Raw genomic sequence first — 25,367 nt, 5'->3', positions numbered from 1 at the left:
AGCTTCCCAAGGGAAGAAGGAATTTCTTCCTTCCTTGCAGAGGGTAAACCTGAGCCTTTTATGGTACAGAATACAAACTGAGAACCAAACTAACTGAAGAAAAAACTGTCATGGATGAAAAAAGGCAACGAGTCCTTTTATACACTTCCAAATTGATACTTTGACAGTTTCGAACTTTGAGAGATTTGGTATCTCATTCAACACATTGCCTTTCAAAACTTTACAATCAAGTTTACTCCCAAAGAAGTGTTGGCCTTACCAGTCTAGAACTACAGACACACAAACACTTCGCAAAATGTAACCTTGAAAAAATAGACAATGTTTTGCAATATAAATACTAAAAACTTGCTGGTTCTCCAACTTTGGATCAAGGTGAGTTACCGTCATGTAAATTACATCATGCTTCAAGAAAGTACAAAAACCTGGGCTACATTTCTATTGCATATATCTCTGACTGAGCCTAAGTTCAGCTCTAACTTTCATCTAAGACAACATGGAACATACAGAGTTGTGAAAACATTAAACCTTTCATATCATTTCACATCATTTGTGAAACACTTTCAAAAAAAAAAAAAAAAGGAACACACACACACACTTTCATTTTTCAGAAAGACTTAAAAGTTATAGTCTGCCACATTTCACTCTTCCATCACTGATCACTGCAGTTCCTGTCAGCCTCAGCACATGCAAGTCATAAATCACAGATTTCCATGTATTTTCTGTGGTCTGCACACAAGCTTTGTACTACAGGACTGAAGTAAAAAAAGTTGTTACAGGCAACCAAAGCAAATCTGGTGGTAGCTTTCATTTTTATTAAAAGAATACCAAAAAGCCACTAGGTCACATATTAAGGATATGCATAAGGCCCCTGTTTGGAAGCTCCTAAAATTTAAACTTACAAAGAATAAGAAGGAGAATGTATGCACAGAGAGGTGAATATCCACTCCCCCAATTCCCCCAGCAACCTAGGTTCGTTATTATTATTTTCCCTTTGTGCTCAACATTTGATCCTCCAGACAGCCTCAAGAGGCAGTGAGTGACCTGTAGATCTCAGGCAGTTCACAGAGCATTCAGTTTCTGCTACTCTTAAAACAACCCAACGCAGGTTGCAATCAGGCCAAATGAAGTGTGCAGTGTTCTAATTCTCTGTGTGGGATCATCACTCCCTAGTGCTCACACATCCCAATCCCTTAAGCCCGTTACCTCCAAGAGTCCATTGATGGGCTACTGGTAGGCTAACCAGGGAAGAACATGGCTCTATTTTCTGGAAGAACATGCTGCCTGACAGTTTTGCTCTTCCTCCTCAGCCCCTTACCTTTGGAGCTGCAACCTGCTTAATGCTCAGCTGAGAATGGCAGTGGGTCATGGTGTAAACAGCTAAGGAGTCTGGGGGAAAAAAAAGCATGGAAATGGTGCCTTTGGAGACCAAAGCATGGGAAAATGGTGCCTTTCCCCCTGCCTTGCTTGCAGTTCTCTCTCGTCTGCTCGCAGCTGGTGGCTGCTCAACCTATTGAGGGGACTCTGCAGCCCTGCTGGGATAACTGCTTCCTCTGCAGCATTTCTTGCTATTCCTCTCAGTTGCCACGGAGGGCTTAAACTCCCAGCACGAGGTTTGCTGTTGTTTAAAATACTACTGTATGCTGCATCAGTGGAAAAGGTGGGGGAGGATATAAGTGGCTGGAAGCGGGGAGAAGCTGTTTTGGGGACACTGGAAATGTCAGCTGCTCAACTTTTTCCATTTATAATTTACAAAGCAAAGTAATCTAAGGTCCTAGCTGGCCAAGTTCTGTATGGAAATTAGCATTTCCTGTTGTGGCAGATTGCTGTCGGTGGAATGGGCTTGTAAAATGACTCAGTACTTTCATTACCCCAGTTTCTCTTGTGGCTGCTTTGCCTGCCTTTTTTATAATTAGTACTACCCTAACATACGTAAGAAACTGTGAAGAAACTGTGATGCTTTCTGTGTGAAAGGTATAGAGATGGTATAAAGAGGAAGTGATACTTAGACAAAATTAACTAAAATTTTCACCTGACCAGATTTCAGTCCTTTGGTATTAACTACTTTTTTTTTTTTTTTTATATGACAGTGACAGGAAGTTAAAAGCTATAACTGCATTCCTATAGTAAACTTTTCCCCCTAGAAACATAAACAGCCATACTAAGCTTCCAAAACAGATACAAAACCACAAGTGTCCAATCTGAAGTAAACACTTTACTTTTGAAGACAGTACTTTTACTTGGCCAATTATTTAGCATGACAAACGGAATAGAAGATCTACTTTTCCGTGTAAAGGAGTTATCTACCTAACATGCTGATCAAATTTTTCAAAAGCAGATGACAAAAGCTAGGAGTGCTTGTCCCATGGGTAACGTAAGAAGTACTCAACATATATGATCACTGGGCAGACATATTGACATGTTCAGGAAGCTGAGTGAGCAATTCCACTTTCAAAAATCCGGTCCTGAATACATGTCATCCAAAAGATGCTGCATGGCATGCACTACATCAAGTGTCATTCTGAACAATTGGTACTATTTAGAAATGGGGCAAGTTAGTTAAAGCTGTCCTCAACTGGAACACCACTAAGGTCTGACCTCCTGATACACTGTAAGACTCCACTTAGCACACCAAATAAATGAAAATATTTTTAGGAAAAATATTTATGACTGGAAGTTCTCTGTGTTATTCCTGTTACTGCATTTTTTTTTCCTTTGCTGGCTGACTTCCTTCCCATGGTGATACACTACAAGGAAAGGTAAGAAAAATGATGCAAAAATACACACTAAACAATGAATGTGAACAGACATGGAAGGCAGTATTTAAAGGACTGCCTTGTTAGCATCTATGCAAAAAGAAGACCTTATCAATAAACTTCATTAGTCTTCTGGTCTCCTTTTCAACACACACAAACACGAACAGGATCAACCACTGCTGCATTACATAAACAAATTTCAGTAGGTTACATTGCTGTCTGCACCAAGGTGTAACCTTACAGAAATTTTGTTAACAGTGGTTAAAGTTCACCCTTTATTATATTAGAGAACACATTTGTTCCAACACAAATCCACTGTTTTTTCTTAGTTATGTCCAGAAAAGGTAACAAAATTTATTTGTTACCTTTGCGGATTCATTTTAAATTTTAAAATGGTATGGATTTTCAAAGCCTACATAGACAAAATATTCAGAAACTAAGTTAAAAAAGGTGGAAAAAAAAAATCCCTATGCATAGTAAACATAAAAATAAAAGTCAAATGCATTATCAGTTATGTGTTATACTTTGCATTATACTACTTGCATAACACTTCAGATACTTCATGCAAACTTTTTCTAAGATATCCTTTTTAGAAGAAAGAATAAAACCAAACTCCACTGAAAATAGAAGACAGTCATGAGGAAAAATAAGTTAAAGCTTTAGAGAAAGTTTGATATAGATCAAAAAATAAAAGGGTTATGATTCTCTTTACCTATCAAACAGTTCCATGTGTTACTACAAGTTTAGCAAAAATGTCAGAAAATCGTAAAAAGTTTCATCCTTTGATAAGATTCAAAAAACAACATGAAGAAACAAACAAAAAAACATCCATTTTCAGGTTCAGTTTTGCTTGTTGGTGTCACTGGATTGCAATGAAATGCTACATGTTTGTCCCAGACCTAGAGGTTGGCAAGAAATGTTTGGTGGAATATAATCTGAATAGTTCCACTATATTTCAGAAAAATGTTTGAATAGTACTTAAATTTCAGAATACGTAATTGTAAATAATGAAATTCTGGACAATCCTGTTAGAGTCAAGCATTTGTTCATGACCTGTGAGAACTGAGGCATAAACTGTACTACAGATATTAATGCTGACAGTTTCAAACATCCGTGCAAGGAACAATCTGATGTGTGTGTTGTATATAATATTTATGTATGTACTATGTATATAGTATCTGCTGTATTTAGAGCTGCCTTTAATAATGCATTAGATTTTTGTCTAGGCTTATTCTGCTCACAGAGCAAGCTAATTTCATAGCATGACTGCCTTGAAACATACCACAAAGGTATGAGCTTATGATCCTAATAGTAACTTTTCAACAGATGCTTAGGAGTTCACCTTGAAACTGAGGACTGCGCCTCTGCTGAGCCTGACATATTTGTAGCCCAAAGGAGCAACTCTGTCCCTGAGACATATGAGGTGGTGAAATCCAGAGCAGGAAGAGGGATTTAATGAGATGCATACTTCCTTGAGGATTGGAAGAACAGGAGTTTATTAAATGTAAATGAGGAAGAAGGGATACAAATGGAATTCCATCAGAAAGAAATTTTAGATGCTAAATTAGTTAGACAGGCATGTAGCTATTAGACTGGTTCAAAATGTTGTTTCCTTAGCTGTATGATCATGTGGTTAAATAAGCAATATCTTTCCTTTTCAGAAAGTTCTATTATGGCATTTTCAAACTACAGTTCAAAACCTTCCAAAGGGTAAAACTGTGGCACCACAAGGAACTGGAGTGAATGTAGCTGTTACACTGATGACTGCAAGTTTCCAGAGAAGCCTCAGAGAAGGAAAAAGACATAATTCTAACTGAAAAGAATAATTGATTTAAGGTTTGTTACCTAAAATATCATGTTCAGAAAGAGATGACAGAAGGGGATACAGCACTGCCTCTTAATATCTCAACCCTTTCAACTGAGTGTACAGAGGATGTAGAATAACTTCATATACAGTCTGAATGATATATTTAGGTATAATGCCTGTAAAGCACTGCTAAATAATTGATTTTGCAGAAAGTAAGGGAGAAAGAATACAAGGTCATGATCTAGTAGACTTGTTCTGTCGGAATTAAAGAAAAATAAAAAATCTCCATGAGCAGAAACAAAAGTTGCATTGACATTTTCCTCTGTATCTCAATAAATAGATCACCTTTTCAACATTAGCTACTGTTAATTCCCCAACTAGAATATGTGGAAGTAATTTGAAACAATACAAGAAGAATAAAACTGATTTTGGTATTGATTCCTTTTACTATTTCATAAATACAAAACTGATAAGTATAACAGCACCCAGGGGTCAACCTCACCAAACTAATGGTATATTTGCTTTATCAGAGGATAACCTTGACAAAAATAGGGACTTCCCAAGGAGCACATTTATATACAATACAGTATATATTTAATACAGTACAATGTATTAAAATAACAAATTTTAATACATGTTTGGAAAACCTCTATCAGCACAGTAAAAGAGTTCTCTTGGCTAGCTACCAATCCCATAGACAAGAACAGTATTTGCAAACAATTTTCTGGGTTAGTAACTGCATGAAGTTCAACAAGGCCAAGTGCCGGGTCCTGCACCTGGGGCGCAATAACCCCAAGCAGAGCTACAGGCTGGGAGAGGAATGGTTGGAGAGCTGCCAGGCAGAGAAGGACCTGGGAGTGATGGTGGATAGTCGGCTGAATATGAGCCAGCAGTGTGCTCAGGTGGCCAAGAAGGCCAACGGCATCCTGGCTTGTATCAGGAACGGTGTGACCAGCAGGGCTAGGGAGGTGATCGTCCCCCTGTACTCAGCTCTGGTGAGGCCGCACCTCGAGTACTGTGTTCAGTTTTGGGCCCCTCGCTACAAGAAGGACATCGAGGTGCTTGAGCGGGTGCAGAGAAGGGCGACAAAGCTGGTGAGGGGCCTGGAGAACAAGTCCTACGAGGAGTGGCTGAGGGAGCTGGGCTTGTTCAGCCTGGAGAAGAGGAGGCTCAGGGGCGACCTTATCGCTCTTTATAGGTACCTCAAGGGAGGCTGTAGCGAGGTGGGGGTTGGCCTGTTCTCCCACGTGCCTGGTGACAGGACGAGGGGGAATGGGCTTAAGTTGAGCCAGGGGAGTTTTAGGTTAGATGTTAGGAAGAACTTCTTCACTGAAAGGGTTGTGAGACATTGGAACAGGCTGCCCAGGGAAGTGGTGGAGTCACCATCCCTGGAGGTCTTTAAAAGACGTTTAGATGTAGAGCTTAGGGAAATGGTTTAGTGGGGACTGTTAGCGTTAGGTCAGAGGTTGGACTCGATGACCTTGAGGTCTCTTCCAACCTAGAAAATTCTGTGATTCTGTGATTAATTATAACAGGCTAATTATCCAACACGGTACCTTGCTAGGACAGTTCCAAATAAACTAACTGTTCTTAGCCTGTCAATAGCTAGAATTTATCCCAAAAAGCCAATACTTACTGATGTCCTTTGGCCCGTCACCACACACAGTTTTGCACTGTGCAGCTGTGCAGTATTGCAAGCAGTAGTTCAGGCATGGTTCTGCCCATTTAGAAAGAAAATGCTTTCTCATCTTGTTACTTTTGCTTGTAATTGTACAGATGTTCTTTTAATAACTTAGGAAACACAGTGATAAAGCTGTAAGTTTTAAAATTTCACATCTGTTTTTACACAAAACTAGGAAGAAATATAATGCATTCTTAAAAATCATCGAAATATATTTCTATGAAACAGCAGTGAGAGACTGCTTCTGTTAATTTGTCTGAAACAGTGTAGACTAAGAAAGGCTCCAAATGAACAGGTATCCAAAACATCACAAGCTGTAATGATGTGTTAACCTTGGTGACAGTCAAAACAGAAGGGTCAAAGGTTCAGCTGGCATCCCTAGGGGTGATCTTTCAAGGTGAATTTGAGACTCATTGACAGGGCAGCATAGTAAAACTGACACTGCAGCCTGAGATACACATCCGTTACAAAGATGAAAAACTGCCTTCTTTCTTGAACTCTGTATTTATAATGGTAGAAGAAATGGCCTTTGTTGAGATGGTTAGCGTATGGAGAACATAGATCTCCACCTGCTGAAATCCAGATGAACGTTTTCAAAGACTATGTTCTATTTTCAAATCAGAATTAGTTAGCAAAGCAGACTTTCAGGTTTATTTGTTGTCATTACTCCAGCTACTCTTAATTTTGCAGATGTTAAAAGTTATATCTGCATGTCCTACTTAAAATGTCCAGATTGTTAAAATTAAGATTTCTCCAGCCACTGAAAACCCTGTTACGACTATCTACATTTGTAAGCTTCAAGAACAATAGATATATAAATGACCCCTTATTCCACCAAAGCTTTCCATTTTGGAAGAGAGGAGTTACAGCTGTCTCTTTGTTCAGGCATTTCTTAATACTTAAGAACAACAAATGCAATAGGTATCAGCTAAATACGTATGAAAGCAATTTTCTCAGCAGAAAGTCTGCAGTGAAAATGTAGTATGTCCATAACGCTCCAGGTGGTAAAAGGAAAGTATCTTAATGGCAAACAACAACAATAAAAAGATAAAGAATCTGGTCAGTACCCAATCAGTCACAAAGCATCACTACCTCCAAGCTCAAGACCAATGTATCTCTGTGTAAGAAGTCAAGCAAAGGGGGGCAGCAGACCTACACGGAGCAAGGAGCTCCTAGCAAAACTCAAAAAGAAGAAGGAAGTATACAGCATGTGGAGAAAAGGAACATGCCAATTAGTAGGAATATAGAAATGTTTGCAGAGGATGCAGGGATGTGACGAGGAAGGCCAAGGCCCATTTAGAATTAGATCTAACAAGGAATGTCAAGGACAACAAGAAAGACTTCAAATAAATCAGTAGCAAAAGGAAGACTAGGAAAACATGAGACTGATGCTGAATAGGGTAGGTGCCAAAGGATGCTGAGAAGGCAGAGTTACCAAATGCCACCTTTTAAGACTGCTTCAGTCTTCACTGCTAAGGCCAGCCCTCATGAATCTCAGATCCTAGAGGGTCTGAGACAGGAAGTCTGGAAAAAGGAGGCCCTTCCCTTGGTCAAGGAGGAGACCTTGTGGGTATCATGTTTGCCTAATTGGTTAGAGATCATTTAGGCAAACATGATACCCACAATTCCAATGGGCACCCACAAGTGATGAGGGAGCTGGCGGATGCTATTTTTAGATCACTCTCCACCATCTTTGAAAGTTTGTGGAAAACAGGAAAGATTCCTGAGTACTAGAAGAAAGTTAATGACATTCTACTCTTCAAAAAGGGCAAGAAGGAGGACACAGGAAACTACACGCCCGTCAACCTCACCTCTATCCCTAGAAAGGAGACAGAACAGCTCATCCTAGAAGTTATCTCCAAGCACAAGGAGGATAAGAAGGTGATTAGGAGTAGTAGTCATGGCTTCACCAAGCAAAAATCATGCTTAAGCAACCTGGGTAGGTGAGGGGAGAGCAGTATACGTTGTCTGACTCCCCAGGGGTCAGTACTGGGTCCAGTATTATTTGACTTATTCACCAATGACGTGGATGAGTGCACACTCAGCACATTTCCTGATGACACAAAATTGGAAGGAGCGGCTGATGCACCAGTGTCATTCAGAGATACCTGGACAAACTGCAGAGTTGGGTGGAGAGGAACTTAATGAAGATCAACAAGAGCAAGTGCAGGGTCATGCACCTAGGGAAGAATAACCCCATGCACCAGTACAGGTCCGAGGTTGACCTGCTAGAAAGCAGCTCTGCAGGGAAAGGCCAGCTGGGAGTCCTGGTGGACAAGAGATTAACCATAAGCCAGGAAGTGTCCTTGTGGCCAAGGTGGCCAATGGTTTCCTGGGGCACATTAGGAAAAGCTTTGCCAGCAGGTCAAGGGAGGTGATCCTCCCTCTTTACTTGGTGATGCCTCCCCTGGTGCACTGTATCCAGTTCTGGGCTTCCCAGTAAAAGAGAGACATGAAGCTCCTGGAGAGAGTCCAGCAGAGGCCTATGAAGATCATTAGGGGACTGAAGCATCTGTCATACAGGGAGAGGCTGAGAGAGCTGAGCCTGTTTAGCTTGAAGAAGAGAAGGCTGAGAGAGGATCTTATCAATGTATATACTTATCTGAAGGTAGGGTGTCAAGAGGATGGGGCCAGACTCTTTTCAGTGGTGACCAGCATCAGGACAAGAAGCAATGGGCACAAAGTGAAAAACAGGGACTTCCAGCTGAATATGAGAAAACATTTCTATATAGTGAGCATGACAGAGCACTGGAACAGGTTGCCCAGAGAGGCTGTGGACTCTCCTTCTCTGGAGATATTCAAAGCCTGCCTGGATGTGATCCTGTCCAACATGCTCTAGGTTGCTTTGCTTGGCAGAGCACAGCTCTCTCCAATCCTCAACTATACTGAGATTCTGTAATCTCAACTCTTTCAGAACTTCAAAAAGGGGCTTCTCTCTTGCTGTAAATTATATTGTATGTTTTCTTGGAAGGGTGAAATATTAGTATCAGCAAAGGAAATGGTAATACATTGATTTCAGTAATGCAGCAAAATGTACACTAAGAGTACAGGATGTGTGCAAAGTGTATTTTCATGAAACATACTAATCATAGTCTTTGTGAATGCAAATTTCCCAGGAGTTATAATCATGCAAAGTACCTACTATAAAGACATTCCTACTTTATTAATAAACTAGAGATCTCTGAACACAAGGGACAACAATTTTAAAGCCACTTTGATGCTTCAGCATACAACTTGAGTGGTAAATAATTGTTTTATTTAAAAAACAAGGAAATCTCAAAATATTTGCATATAGGCTAGATCCTGCAAGTATTACACAGTCACAAACACCTAGTGGACCATGGCCTGAGTATGTGAGTGAGAATATTTCTTTACTGCTTTGCCTACAAAAAAGAGTCTATTCATGATTTAAGATGCAATAATGCTTTGCGCTTTGGCCAAGTGGCACAACACAACTTTGTTGTAATACTGTCAGACTGCTTTACATGTATGAATGAATTCCGTTTCACAACTCATGAAATGCTGAACAAGAAGTACTGAATAATTTCATGGCTTGCCCAAAATCTCATAGGCAGACTGCAGCAGCACAGCAATTTGCTTTGCTTAGCTTGCAGACTTTCTACCTCAAGGCTATCCTTCCCTTACTGTACAATAATTTTCTCCATAGGAAAATATTTGTGGCTCACTTTTAAAAATAGTGTTGCAATGAATGTATTGTCTCATGGTAAAAATAGCTTATCTTTAATTCTATTCAAGGTACAGGCCTGCCAGCAAGAACCCTTCATTCCTGGAATTTGGAATTCCTATCAGGAACTGTAAAACAGCTTCAATCAGGTACTTGCAGCTTCTGTGGTAACATTACACACTGAACAAGCAAACTTCTTCCTATTTGATTTGTGTCAGATTTTCCTCCAACAGAAAAGTTCAAATTGAACAACAGATGTCAGAGTAGCTGTAATAGCCAAATGACTCTAAAAGAACTGGAATAGCAAATCTACAATGGGGATGGTGAAGGAGGAAAGACCAAGCTATCACATCAACATACTAATCTCTGAAAACCTTAGCATTCTGAATTGTGTAACTATTTGGAAAAGGAATGATGCAAAATATAAAAACTTACAGTTTAAAGATCTTGACTCATCATCATTTTGTTCAAGGAACCAAACTTCAAACATTGTGAGGGAAGGCAAAATTACTTAAGCATACATCTCTATGGCTACTTTCAAGATCAAATAAATACACTACATGCGATAGAAATATTGGAAGATATACATCAGGAAAGCATCTCACTTTCTCAAGTTTTTCTTCCTGAACAGCATTATTTTCCATGAATTATTTTCCCTCGCTTAAGCTTGTAGGGAATCTTACTCCCTCCCTCCCTATATCTGTATAATTTATTCTCCCTCACGCAGCCAGAACAAGGAGGCCCAGCAGAGCCAAGCACACAACCATTAAGAGCAGCAAAGGCAGAAGGAACAGCAAAGCTGTTGAGTTAGAAGAAAGTGAGTATAATTAGATGCAAGTAAAAGTAACCACCCACACTGCCACATTTAAAAAAAGGACAATCTTTATGTGGCCGTTTGCCAAACAGGTTCTTGCAAGATAAAGATTTGTTGAAGAAGAAAAGTTAGATCAATTGTACCGTTGACCTAAATGAAGCAGGAGTATTAGCAACAATTGCCATCTAGCTAAAGGTTTTTTTTGTTTGTTTGTTTGTTTGTTTTTGTTTGTTTTTTAAATCAGGGAAGACTTAAGGCAGGCTTGGTCCTGCATAATATTACACAGGAGTCTGGAATAACACCCTGCAATGTGTATGTTAGTCCCACACTACTGCACATGGTGAATATCTGAACTTGGCAGCAATTGTGATTATATTATTACCCGGAGAGAGAGAAGTACTCTGTTGGGTTGAGGAAACCCAAGAACTGAAAAATTATTATTTTTGAAGTGCTGAGATTTGGACTAGACTTTTCATATAACCAGAAGCATCATAGGAAATTCAGTAAGGCAAAACTATCCAAACAAAGTGAAATAAGCAAAAATGAAGTTGACAGAACTTTCAAAAAGTAGACCAAAAAAATCAAAGCAAACCAAACAAGAAGCTCTAATCACTTACATCTGTTCAAGGCTCCAGAAATGGGCACTGTTCTTCTCTACTATTTTTATTCTACATTTTTCATTTGATTATGAGAACATAATATGTGCAAACTCAGCACATAGACTGTTGAGGTTTTATTAAACATGCTTTTAGAGTTAGTGTCATTCTTACTTTACAAAACTAATTCTTAAAAAAAAAGCATGATATACAATAAAGTCTCAGTTAGCAGTTATCCGATATTTAGATTTTAAGTGACAACATGTGGCTGCTACGGTGTGCAAGCAACTAGGAATATCAAAAATGCCAAGAACAATCAAATTTGTAAGGTCCACTAGAGACTTTAAAGAACAAAAATGTACTCCTCCCCCTTCCCAAATGGAGTGGGTTTCAGTGTTTGGAAAACACTGAACACAGTGAGAACTCGGGTTGATTCACTTCACTGCTACGCACTTGTCACAAATAATGCATTGAATTCTCTTGGATATTTGTCTGCTAAACGTCTTTCATGACATACAAATGGAAATACCTCTGTACGCAAGTATAAGTTAAATATAAATACAGTAACAGATAAAGCGAAGGACTCACAGGTCCAGGAATCAGCATGAAAGTACCTGGGAATACAGACAGTTTCTAGTGCTTAAGTTTCTTTTCTAGTTTCTTTTGCACATTTGATAGGTAGAGACGGTCAGTCCCATGCCCAATGGACTGAACTTTCCTCTGAATACATTTTGTGCCTGTTCACAGTGCACACGCTTCCCAGTGAGAGACCTGATGCGTCTGGTGTGTTACATTCATACAAGGCTCTAAAAGTTTGATACTACATATTTCACTGTTTCTCACTGTTTTTGTTCTTGATTAGGAATCAGAGAAGGTAAACAGTCCCTAAGGGGTTGGGAGGAATAGATTCTCCAGAAATGGACTTTTGATTTAGAGGAGGATGCCCACACTGTGCTTTAAGGATCTCCATACAGCTGATGAGAGGAGGGAGGGAGAAGAATTAACTTTCTAAACCCGGTCTTCATCTTTATTGTGCTTAATATAAGCACAATATAAGTCTCCTTTCCTGACTGCTTAAAAAAAAAACTAACCAAACAAAAATGTTTCTTTTTCATTAAGAGAATAAAATGAATGAAGAAATAATTTCCCTCCCACATCCTTTCTTCAACTCCCTTACCCATCCCAAAGAAAACAACTAGAATATCAGCCAAATCAAACAGAGGATTTACTTTCTCAACATAAATCACTTTTGCTCCTAATCATTCAAATCATAAAGGCCTACATGCTCTAGATAGCTCAAGTAACCTAGTCTGCGATAACAACCACCTGTTTTGATATTATTTTTTAAGGAGTAGAAGCTTCCCAGACTCCATTTCTATCATTTCAAATGATCCCAGAGGTTCAAAACTCTCAATAAACCATTTTACAAGAAAATAATGATGTATAATGTCCAGTTACGTGGAAATCTCAAAACTCAGATATCTAACAATAACACACAACGTATTTGCTGCAGCCACAGCCACTTTTTTTTTTTTTTTTTTTAACACTATCTAGGTCATCAGTTCATGACTAGGGACAAAAGAAATCCATAGAGAATTTTGACTCAGTAAAGAGTTTTCAAATTCCTTTAAGTACACAGAATATCTGCAAAAGAACAATTTTCTTCACTTTATTTTTATATTTAAAGTAGAAATAATTGTAAAATAAAGTTCAGTATAGAAAAATGCATGCTTGGTTCACATTAAAGGTATACTTTGTATTATACAACAACAGTGAAACATCAAAGAGAAAACATAGTTACACTTTTGATACCCAACATTTTAAGCAGTGAGAATAAAAATAGAATATCTGAAGCAATGTGCATCACTGATGCAAAGGAGCACTTCTGAAAGTTGTGAGAAAAGCAGACAGGATGGATACCCTTAGCTATGGGGATTTTTTTTTCTGACAATATGATCAGCAATAACATGGTTTAAAATGCCAGCCATTACATGATAGCCTTTTAACCTAACACTGAATTAAAATGAGTTTTAACTGCAGTAGTTTCACCTTGTTTGAATGCTGTCTCTAAATCTCATAACCTTGCACAGTAGGTTGCACTATGATAGGGAATGCCTTTGGGGACAGAGAAGGTCAATTTTGTCTTACAGGCAAAATCCTGTCTCTGTGACACCCAGCACAAGCCTACAGAACCTGCTGGCCATACACAGGTGTTTGTTACTGGGCCACCCTTTAGCCCTGAATCATGATGTTCTTTCCCTTTCCACTAATTCCACTGGCTATCATTATCCTTTTTGAGATGTCTCCTGAAAAGGCACAATGCTTTGATTATTCTACTAATGCCCAGTTTCCAAGGGACTGGTTTATTAGCCCTTGCCTCTAGATTCTTCAGTGTGGATTCTTATAAAACATGTTCCACTCAGTGTGAACCAATGCATCATTTGCCTTGTCCTATGTGTTATTCAACATCATGGCATACAAGGTTCAGGATTAATAATTACTTGTTTAAACCATTTAGAACAATTTCTGGCATGAAATATGACTCAGGCACTTTAGACTAACTGGCTAACCATCTTGCCATTTTCTTGCAGCAAACACTTCACACTAATGGAGAAAGCAGATTGTCCCCCAGAGAAGTATTTGGGACAGTTGACTGTAAGAGCTACTGGGAAGGAAGGGAATGTCCACGCGGGTGTTTTCAAGCCATTTGCTTTGGCTTGGCATGTGGGGACCTCCAGCCAATGCAAGCTCTTTTTGCCCTTACCCTCAGCACAACAGAAGCTGTGTGGCCGTATTAGTACAATACCGTGCCTTAGTGATCTAGCCTGTCTCTCAGCAGGGCTTATTAGCTCAGGCTCGGCGCCACATTAACTGCTGCCATATGGCTTCTGGTCGATTCAAAGAGTGAGCTGAATGAGCTCACATCTGCCTAACAAAGTCTGCACAGCTATGTTTTTACAAATGGCAAACCTGCAAAAAGCTGTGAGGAGAGAATCTTGCAATAGGCTAGAATTTTCAATCCCTGTTTACTTCTGTGCTTGCAGAAATACAAGCTTTCACTAGTAACAGCTGGGTTATTAACAGGTCAGGGTTGGAAACTACTTGTGAACGCATCAGAGATGAAGAGTTTCAAGGGCTAAGTCTGAAATAAGATGGAATACCATAAGCCTCTAGGCAGCAAGAAAAGCAACGAATACAAAAATATATTCTTTTTCTGTATTTTTTCTTCTTTCTTTTTTAGAAAGTCATTCATCCTTGAATGGTACTCAGGCTACTAGGATTGGTCAGATTTTTACAGTCTTCCAAGAAGAGTTGGGTCATCTGTAGAAGGCAATGTTTTAGGACTCTACCAGAAAAACACACAGAACACACAAAATGTGACAAATACTAGTCATAAAGATTATTGTACCACTGAAAAGAGCCCAGATAGCTCTGTGATAATAAATTCATAAAAAAATAAAAAATAAAAATAAAAAAAAAGACTTGGGAAGTAAGACACCATTAAATGTCTTTGTCTTCACAAGGGAAGAATGTTAATACAGATGTAGAAACTCCAAGGGTTTAGACACAGTAGGGGAGAGAGAAGACGTGCAGAGAGAATAGAGGATGAAGACAAGAAAGTTGTCCTGACGAAAATGCAAGAGGACAACAGAATTACACATGTCAGGGTTAGGACAGCAAACAAGAAAGACTATCCAGAAGATACATTTTGGATGACTAGTGAGTGTTAAAGAAACCAAAGAGCAGAGAGAATCCAACAAGAGCAACAGGGACCCTGAAACAGAGCTTTAAGCATGAATACAGAAAAACAATTGTCACATTCTGGAAAAATTAAGAGCAAGAAACAGCAGGATTTAGAAACATTCTCAGCATCCTCTGGGATAGCTATGGGGTTCCAAATTCTTTTTCACAATCTTTCGTCTTTTTTCCCCTTTGGGTGCCAAGTTAAGTCACAGCAGCTCCAACTGTGTTACCAGTGGAAGCAATATTAATAGCAGAAGAAATATAAATCATTAACAAAAACTACTCTTGATCCTTGAGGAAACCACCATTGTAGGGATCAGCAAAAGAAGGAAAAAGAGAAGCAGAGTGGAAGCCAACCCTCTCTTGAAGTAAGAAAAAGAAACAGAATGAAGAGAAAGGACTGGAAAGAAAGGAAATTGCTGGGAGGAAACAAATACATAGTGGAATCAGTAGAAAAATACACTTCTCTTTCTAATCCTCCTGGGGCATATAGGAAATTGCTGCCTGCCCTTTAATCTGCCCCCCAAAAGAAAAACAATTAAAATGAAATAAAACACTTAACTGTATTTACTTGCTGCCACCCCCCTCACACACACATCGTTCTGTGTGCTGTGTACCCAGGCCATGATCTCTCATACTGTTCTCCACAGGATAGACTATGTTAACCTACAAGTAAGCATTACATCTTCTCCAGAAATATGCATTCCTTTGCTGTGTATTTAAGATACGTAATTTGGGGAGGCTAAGTTGTTAAAACATTCAAGATTAAGAAATTAATGAAAGAGAGCAGGGCCAGGAGAAAAAAAAAAAAAAAAAAAGAGAGAGACAGAAAAGGGGAAAAAAAGAAATTAGGATAAACATCTTGAATTAATTCAGAGTAGCACCATAACAGTATGATTTGTGTCAGGAACAAAGCTGTTTCAAAGGGTTAAGGTTCCTGCACAGCACACAGCAACAAATTCGATCAGGTTTTGTTTCCTTTTTCTTGATTCACTTCCCCTCTGCAATTTTTCCCACTGCAATTTATCTTTGGAAGGAAAGGGCCCTTTGGATAAATGAAGAATTAATTTCTACTTTTTCCACTGTTCCCTCCAATACAAACAATACTTTCTCTTTTGTGTTTTAAATGATATGCATAATAATTTCTTCCATTTCTTTCTTCTTCCTTTTTATGACAGAGATCATACTGGTATCACCTGTCTTGTTTTAAACTTGTCAAAGCACAATGAGGCTGTGAATGGTCTCAACCAACAAAGATGAACCAAGCTTTTTTTCAATAATTCATTTACAAAATAAATAAATAAAAAAATAATGGGGTAAATGCATAAATCTTCCTGTGGTTGGTATCTTTACAGAGGTTTCTTGTCATGTCAGATGAGAGACCTCATTTTTACCTTTTGAAGAAAAGCATTTTCTAGACTCACTTGTGTAAAAATAGCATTGTGCAAGAGAATAAATACTTGGTATTTAAGATGTACTATTTAAGGGACAGGATAAGAAACAGTAATCAAGAATTCAAGTTACAACTTATCTAAAATAAGAATGTAAGTCATTCAAAACTGTTGCTGTCACAAGACAGCCACACACAAAAGGAATGAAAACCTGTATGCATTATTCATCCTTTAACTTTGATCTTAAAAGCTAAGAATCCTGAACAAGGAAAGATAAATGGCTTCTCGAGGTTTTTCTTTTAAAAATCAGATGAAAATGATTCAGGATAAATGATAGATAAGAGTTAATGCGAAAGAGGGGGAAATTGCAATCACAGAGCTGCATCAAAGTTTCAATGCAAAAGCTTTGCTTTTTGTATTCAGTTGCAAAGGATTTCTTTTTGAGGTACCAGCATGCTTTTTCATGTATATGTAAAAAGATTTTAGCTATTAAAATTTAATTTCCAGTACACATAGCTCCGTTCTCCCACCATCCTTCAAGATGTGGGCAATTAGGAAGCTTTCTGAAGTATGGGCTACTGCTGGTCATGGGGCAGGTACAAAAGAAGCTGTGAGGCTCTGACCTCCAATCCTGGCTCAAACATCAACTTGCTCTAGAGCTTATGTAAGATGTATACACTCTTACACTGGGAAAGTATTGATAATTGCAGGCACTCTCTGCATTGTGATTTTCTGAGATTTAGTTCATTAAGCAGACATTGCCTATAACATATGAGACATATTGAGACAGAGATCCAAAAGTGCATGGAGGTTCCCCAGTCTAATAGGAGATACAAAAACTCCTCTTTGAATGCTTTGCACTCCGCAGAGTCTGTAATTATTGCCAGTTTTTGCCTAAAGATATGCTCAAAGGCCCCACCATCTTGGTTAGATTACTGATGTCAGCATCTTATACACAGGCAGTTGCCTTCAGATTCACAAAGATGACGGATCAGCAGCAAAGTTCCTTAAGGGAGGCTCTGAGCAAATGAAATGCAGGCAGGCAACACCACATTTATGACAAATCATAGCACACCACCCATTTACATTAGCAGCAAAGTCAAAGGGAGAGTGCCTTTACATTACAGTGTAGAGCAGGAGGCTTTGCTTATCTGACATCCAAATTTTTACCTCAGCATAAGCAGTTAGCATTAATCAGATGTCAAAGTGGGGCTAGACAGAGAAAAAAGCTAGGTAAATACAAGGGCAGGTTGGGAGGAAATAGATGGAGAATGAGGAAAGAATTTCATTTCAGTGGTATGTGGTAGGAAGGCAGTGGGAACACCATTTGAAAGGCAGTGGAAGATTTTGGGGTACAACAGGAAGAAGGCTGAAAAGGGAATGGAGGCACACTAGGGATACTCACAGGCTTACAAGCAACCATTATTCACTGCAGTATCTGTGAGCGCCCAAGTTAGTCATTGCTCACGGCCACTGATGCTCCTGCCAACTCTATTTAGACAAAACACAGTGGGAAAGACCAAACCCTGTGATAAGAACAGTCAGCAGAAACTACAAGACTGACTCCACTTCCTCCTTAACCTGAGGCAATGCAAACTCAGAGCTTTCAGCTCCAAGGTAAGTGCTTGAAACACGTGGCAATGTACTAATGAAACTGGGCTGCCATGCAAAGAAGATGGCTAGACTGCTGGGGCTGGGAGTGTGCCTGTTCCTGGTGAGGACACCTAGAAGCCAGGAGCCCTGGTCTAAATCCTCGCTCTAAGGAATTCAGTATGAATTTGATCTAGCAAGACAACAACTCCATATGCATGAACAATAGTAAGGGCTGGAAGCAGATTGAGGAAGTTCCCCACCCCAGTGAGTTCCCTTCTCCATGATTTGTAGTCCTGACCTTGCATTTTCTCTCTCCACAGTGTCTCAGCTCCAACACAAGAGCTGCACAGCCTCTCCTAGTACAGATGGAATACCTTAACATTGGAAAAACACATTTTGTTTTTAAACTGTTCACAGTGAGAAACAAGAGGCATTCACTGGACTGCACTGAAGCACTCTTTTTCGGCTATACATGTATATTATAGCAGGGATTCTTGATTCCACAGTGATCCCCAGAGAGAAATTAACTTGATGAGCACAGAATCTCACTAGTTCTGCTCTGGCCTCATGATAATTGTTTTTCAATTGAACAAATTAAGTTAAAGATAAGCATTTGCTTCTCATGCAAGACTGTCATTCTTGTTTCACTCACAATATATAGAAAGGGATTAGCCACATCAAGCATTTTCTTTCATACCATGCTGTAAAGGACACACACAAAAACAATGAAGTTTAGCTACAATGCACTAAGAAAACTGTTAATATACAGCATATTCAAGAGCAACAAAAGAAACATGTTTTAGTGATGACTCTTCATCAGATTCAACCAGTGGACATGTGTACAATGAACAGCCTGTACTGAGCCTGACTTGAGGTAAAATTGAGCAGTACTGGGAGAGCTGTGCTCAGAGAGAATGTCTGTTTCTATAATCCACCACAGATAGCTGTGTCCAGACCCTTACTTTCACTTCATATTTGTTCCACTCACTACTGCTTATAACCTGAAAGACATAAATTTATTTCTTTTCAAAGTACATTTATTTGCCCTACAAATGGACCAAGATATGCAAAGATCACTTTGATTTTTATTATCTCTCCTACATAAACATATCAATTTCCTTAACCCTACTGGGAAAAAATAATATTTTCTTTTTATTGCATTCCAAAGGAAGTAGTGCCTGAACTTGGATCTTACTTAACTGCTATTTATCTAAATCTCTTGCTTCAAAATCTCTGTCGGGAATGAAGCTACCACCTCTGTTTCTCCAGCACCCTTAATACTTGATCTTGTAAAAAACAGTTCTGCTGACTCAAAGATCAATATTGCCATTGCAGATGAGAAAGACAGTTTCCATATATCAAAAATAAGGTTGCCTCATGGACATAGTGTGTATTTTTGAAGAAACTAAAGATACAATTCAGAAAAGAGGTGTCAAACATAATCCTCTATAACTAAAAAAGTATTATCTTAATGCTTATTTTAAAACCCTTTTCAGGAAAAAAAAAAATAAAAATTGAATGCTTTAGGAATTTTTTAGGAATTAAATCAACTGGAAATGCCTTAAAAGTTGAGTCATGACAAGTATTCTCATTAGTTGTCCACTGGTATTACCTATATATTGAGCACCAACATATACATTTTGGCATTTCCTGATCTGGTAATTTCACAGCTTAAAAAGAGGAAGGTAATGCATGCAAGTCATATTACCTGAAAGTTAGTCTCACTGATATCAGTAAGAATTATAGCATAATTTTTAATAAATAATTAAATTAAAAAAATATTTTTAAAAAGGCAGATTTCATACAAAAATTAAGTCTACTGATAAGTCTATCGTTATTGTTTTATTGGCATAAAAGCCAACAATTTCATTCTTATTTCAGCTACTGTACTGCTTTGATTCTTTATGTTTCTGTTTTTAAATACAAATGGAAATAATTCAAAAGAGATCTGTAAACAAAAATCGAACAATTCTAAGTCAGGTTTCAAAATCAGTATTTTTTGCCCATCTGTCCTTTGGCACATTCTCTATTCCAGGTCTCAGTCTCTTCGTGTCTCCCTGCCACTAGCAAGATAATACAGATGGTTACTGCAAAGTTGTCTGAGATGTACATCTGAATGCATATTTATCCACTTGGCAAGATCCTGCTACAGCTGTAAGTCAATGCAAATCTGCATTACAATGTAGCTTCAGTCTCCTGCCTGTGTGAGAAAGCAGCCATGACATTCCTGGTGCTGTGTAAGACTGTGCGAGGCAAATATGACGTAAAACGATGCAGTTGATTTAGCTATCTCAGCACTGTTAATTTGCACCTCTGAACACAAACACTCATTTCAGCACGTGAAACGCATATATCTACACATACATCAAAACTCATTCTCAGTTGTTTGTTTTTGGAAGCAGAAACTAATCATACAACCTAACTTTACTCAATATAATGGTGAAAGAATACGAGGTAGGTGAGTATTTTATGTGATAAACAGAAAAGAAAACCAAAATGAGGATCTTTATTCCATCATAAGCACAGTTTTAATAAATACGAGTGGTGTTGCCAATCAATGACTGTTGCTTTTGTTCTGGGTATGTATTTTTCTGGCAGCTGGGAGAAGAGCAGTTTTAATGTATAACAAAGGAAACGTACTGAATAAGTTATACGTGAAATTCTTTCAAGAGACTACAGCAATATAAAATGCAAGTATAGAAAGCACTACCTGAAGAAAAAATAGCATTGGAATCTTCCCCTTATGTCAGGTCAATTGACTTGTCACAGTGGGAAGGAAATTTTAAAAGGAAATTGCAAGTTCTTCTTAAGTATGATTGGAGGAATTGTGTTAATAGCCAGCAATCAGTATAGGTTCTAAAGGGCACTTAAAAATTTAAATGTATGCATATGCCAGAAGTACACAATACCAGAGCTTTGTCTTGTTCGTAAAAAGCATGTGAAACAACAGGCAATTTAAATCTCCAGCATCAGAGGCAATTTTTAACTTAGGTTGCCGACATTTAAGTGTTCTTCCATTAAAAATCTCCCTCATTTCATCATTTGATTGAGGTATATAAATATGTATATGACCTTGTTTTACATTAATAATCCTCAAAGTACCAACAGGATAATACATGGTATGTACTTTAGATGATACATATTGTTACCATATGGAAAGATGTTCTGGTTCACCATGCTGCCAGCATACAACTGATTTCTGAACTCCACTTTTCCTTACCCTTTCTTCAAGCCATTAGGCTCAATAACTTATTGTTTTACATACCAAAAATTAAGAGTGATAGTTTTGTGATTTGAGAAGATTTTTTTTTACATACTACTGAATAACTGTGCACTGTATTCAGCAAGCTACAGCTACAAGTGAAAATAACAACACCTCTAATAGGAAAACAGCTTAATTTGAGATTATAGGGTAAGCTATTGTCTCTCTAAAGAAATATTCCAAATGTTTTCTTATCCTTTGTACCACAATGCACAACTTTTCTGCCCAGATTCCTTCCCAAAGAATTACAAAAGAAAGTCTCACCTAGACTACCAGCAGTTTCTCCTTCCAACTAAAGAAGGCAGATACAGTTGCAGGAATTTGTAAGTGGATAAAAGGGAAGAAAATTATAGGAGAGTGACAATGAATTTCATTTTCACAAGTTTGTAATTCCCCTAAGGAAGAGAAGAACACAAGTTTTGCAAGGTCCTCTTTAACAAACAAATGCATAGCTTATAATGAAGCAGTACGTGACTAGAGAATGCATTCCAAGCTAAGTGCAAACTAACCTTGCCTTTGAGGCAAGGAATAGACAGAACCCAGAAAGTCCATCATGATTGGATGTCCACATGCTCAAGAGACTAATAATTTAGGTTTTACAAGTTTTTCAAACAACTCTCTTTTATACTTACTGTAATTCTCTCATCTTTGTCATCCAGAGGGGTCCCATCTTTTTTCCATGATATAGTGGGTTCTGGGTGACCTCTTGGGGGCTGACACTCCATCACAGCAGGTTCACCTACGGCTACCATTACATCTGATGGATTTTGTCTGAAGTCATCACGTAGAACTGAAAGAATGAAGAAGACGAAGTCAAAAACTACCCAGCAATACACCAACAGGACAGCAAAGTGTTTTATTTTGACTTCTAATGGTTCCTGCTGTCATTTTTATTTATATTAATGAACAGCATAGCTCATGAATTTTATTTGGCATCTGAGGATGGTTTCTAGTACTTCCACACTGTAACACAGAAAACCCACATGTAACTAACACTGTGGACATGAAAGGCTGACACAGACATAGGACTATCTACAGGAAACAGCTGCCTCATTTGTTCCTGACATAGCTCTGCCTCACATGTAAGCACAGGTTCCTATCACAGTTGAAGAAGACAAAGTATCTTCTGCTCAGTTGGTAAGTTACTTGGGTATAAACACGATAGAAATTACTTTATGATCCTCTTTTTCCAAGACACAAAGTCAACCTGCCAGTAACTCAAAAGTTTATGGCTGAAGATTGGCCACTGGTCATATGAATTGCACCTTGAGTTTATGGCAAAGATTATATGGCAAAAATAACTGAACTTTGTAGTTACTTTCAAGTTCTAGATGACACTAAGTGGACAAACATTTCTGCAGCCTTAGCTAAGCTAGTCTTTGCAATTTGGCTTCTCTTGTTTACAGGGATTTTTTTTTCCCTGATCCCTGGGAGTCATCACTTACTTTGATACAGGACCACATCCTTCATTTGGAAGAAGTCAATTTTATTTAATAACTTTTCACATAAGGAAATTTTTTTTTTTTGGTCTTCATTACTAGAATTTATTCTTTATCATCATTTGGTCAAGCCTAGGCCTAGGCAACTCCAGCTCCATCTGCTAATCTGCTATGAATTTTATCAATATCTGTGTGAATATATTTCTTTTTAGAGGAGGGGAGACATCATACCATGCTCAGCAGACCACTGCATTATGACTCAGTTTAACAGAATAATGGCATTCCTAAGTCTTGCCTAGCAAGTGGCATTGGGTTTAATCTAAAAATAAATAACTCAAATGATAATAAATATAGCATTATAGACCTCTCCACTGTGGTTACGCCATCCACACTGAACAAAGGATATTGTAACAGAGTAGTACACTACAACCAAAGGACCCTTAGGATTTTGACAAAGCTATCAGTCATTCTTGCTACTTGCAACAATCTTGTGTTGACACTGATTGGTGCCAAGAATCCATAGTAAATAAACCACGTATCATACGTATCAAAAATACGACCGCAGACATAGTGGCACACATTACAAAAGAGTGGTTGGGTTGTTAATGCTGTTTGAAAGCTGACTATGACTTGTTAGATATTAAGAAATGTTGGTGTGCTACAGATTGGAACTGTCACCAAACCGTTGCTCTCTGATAGGTCTCTCATGCTGTTCAGACCTTTTAAAATGTTCTGAGGGTAAATGGGTCATCTAACATGGGACAAGGGAAATACCTTTCTAACACCTTCCTATACAGCAATGCTGTGTAATCTAACGTGAAGTGGGGGAGCACAAAGGATTTACAGTTCTTTGACTGTTTGGGGGGATTATTGGCAAATAACGCTGTCAATGAGTATTACTGTTTTCTATTTTTTTCCCCAAATAGGTTTACCTTACATGCTGACACCCCACAATTCAGTGGCTACAATGACAGGCTTAGCTTGATTCATCAAAGGTATACCTTAATTCATCAATATAGACTGTTATACCTCTTTTCTACATACAGGATATAATTTCTGGAAGCACCAAAGAATGTTTGTATACCATGAGGACTGAAGTATGTTGCAGATACTACCAGACATCATCTGAAGTTACTAATTCCCTTCCATACTGAAGCACTCATGTTTCAAATGCTTCAGTTAAAATATTAAATTAAAATATTAAATTAAACATTCTGAATGCCTTGGAATCAGGAGATACTGTACTGCAAGAGGGCAGTCAGGGATAAAACAGTTCTAACAATTTAACAATGCAAAATAGTACAAGAGAGTGTTAGGATTTAATGAAGAAATTATTGAATTATTCCGGTTGGAAGGAACCTCCATGCTGTTGAACAAACATTACCTTGTCTCAAACAGAGCTAGTCTAGAAGCTTCATTTCAAACAAACAAAAAACCAAAGCACCCAAAACAAAACAAGATATAAACCTATAATGTTTGGTGAGCAAAAAAAAAAAAAAAAGAAAAAGCATGTTCCATAGCAAAACATCTCTCTCTATAAAAAGCAAATAACACGGGTATTTTCCTTCTATGGACTAGGGAAAACTGATGACATTTTCATCAACAACAACAACAAAAAAATCCAGGTTACACCTATATGAAATATGTTTTCAGAAATGAGAACTATGTCACTTTTAGCTTTTCAGAAAAGTATGTCAAAACACCTATCCTTTAGCTTCCCTTCTGCTTTCAACAGAACTGTATTAAGTTCAACCTGCATACCTCTTAGAGTTTTCTTACTACATTCCTGTAAATATTAATGCAACAGATTTGGAAACATCAAATTATTTTGTTTCTGGAAGCACTCAAATTCTACTCACGCAAACTGAAAATCTTTTACATACATATTCAGCTTATACTGAATATGGCATTAATAACCAGATGCAACTTATTGTGTTCCTAGGCAGCTAGCCCTCAAGCTACCCAGATACAGTAAATTGTGTGGCAAAAGTAGATTGGGCTGACACTGCTGAAGATTTTTTTTTTTTTTTTTTTTTTTTTTTAAGTTTAATGGAGACTTTTTTTGGCTTGGATCCACTGGTCATATTATTACTTCCTTTTTCACATTCACAAACTAAGGAACATAAAAGTAATAGAAATTGAAGTTGAACCAAGTTACTTTAAAAAAGTATATATCCAGTTTCCAGTGCCAACACCATATGGAAGTACAGGGGAGATTCTATACGAAGAGTAAGAAGCCTCTTATTATTGCTGAAGACTTTAACACTTGGATACATCTAACAGATATATAAGTGCCTTTAAATTAAAAAAAAAAAAAAAAAAAAAAAAAAAGTGAAGGGAAATGATCTTAACATGCCACAGAGCTTTTCAAGTCTGAAAAACCTCAAATCTAAGATGAAAGCCTATCAGATAGCTAGCACCTCAGATGGCTTTTAGCACCTTTCAAGCAACAAAGTCCAATACTTGCATAATAAAAACAAATTGCTAAAATGCTAAGAAAATGGTAAGAAAATGCAATCTATTAGAGATCACTCCACAGTTAGTTGTTTAATTGCTTGATTGTGCAGCTGTAAAGTAGATATTTACCTTTTTTTTTTTTTTT

At 38.1% G+C, this 25,367-nt stretch overlaps 1 protein-coding gene across 6 annotated transcripts in view; it reads right to left on the bottom strand.

The window, feature by feature from the left end:
- The window catches only part of ROBO1 (roundabout guidance receptor 1), a 735,419-nt gene that overhangs the window by 100,964 nt on the left and 609,088 nt on the right, over positions 1-25,367 (bottom strand). For all 6 annotated transcript variants that reach the window (XM_032207881.1, XM_032207886.1, XM_032207883.1 and 3 more), the window contains one exon: positions 21,959-22,116. In XM_032207881.1, the coding sequence (XP_032063772.1) occupies positions 21,959-22,116 (158 nt within the window). The remainder of the gene's footprint in view (positions 1-21,958; positions 22,117-25,367) is intronic.

This window comes from Aythya fuligula, chromosome 1 (assembly GCF_009819795.1).
Source record: "Aythya fuligula isolate bAytFul2 chromosome 1, bAytFul2.pri, whole genome shotgun sequence".
NCBI lineage: Eukaryota > Metazoa > Chordata > Aves > Anseriformes > Anatidae > Aythya > Aythya fuligula.
This window is presented reverse-complemented; position numbering and strand designations above follow the sequence as displayed.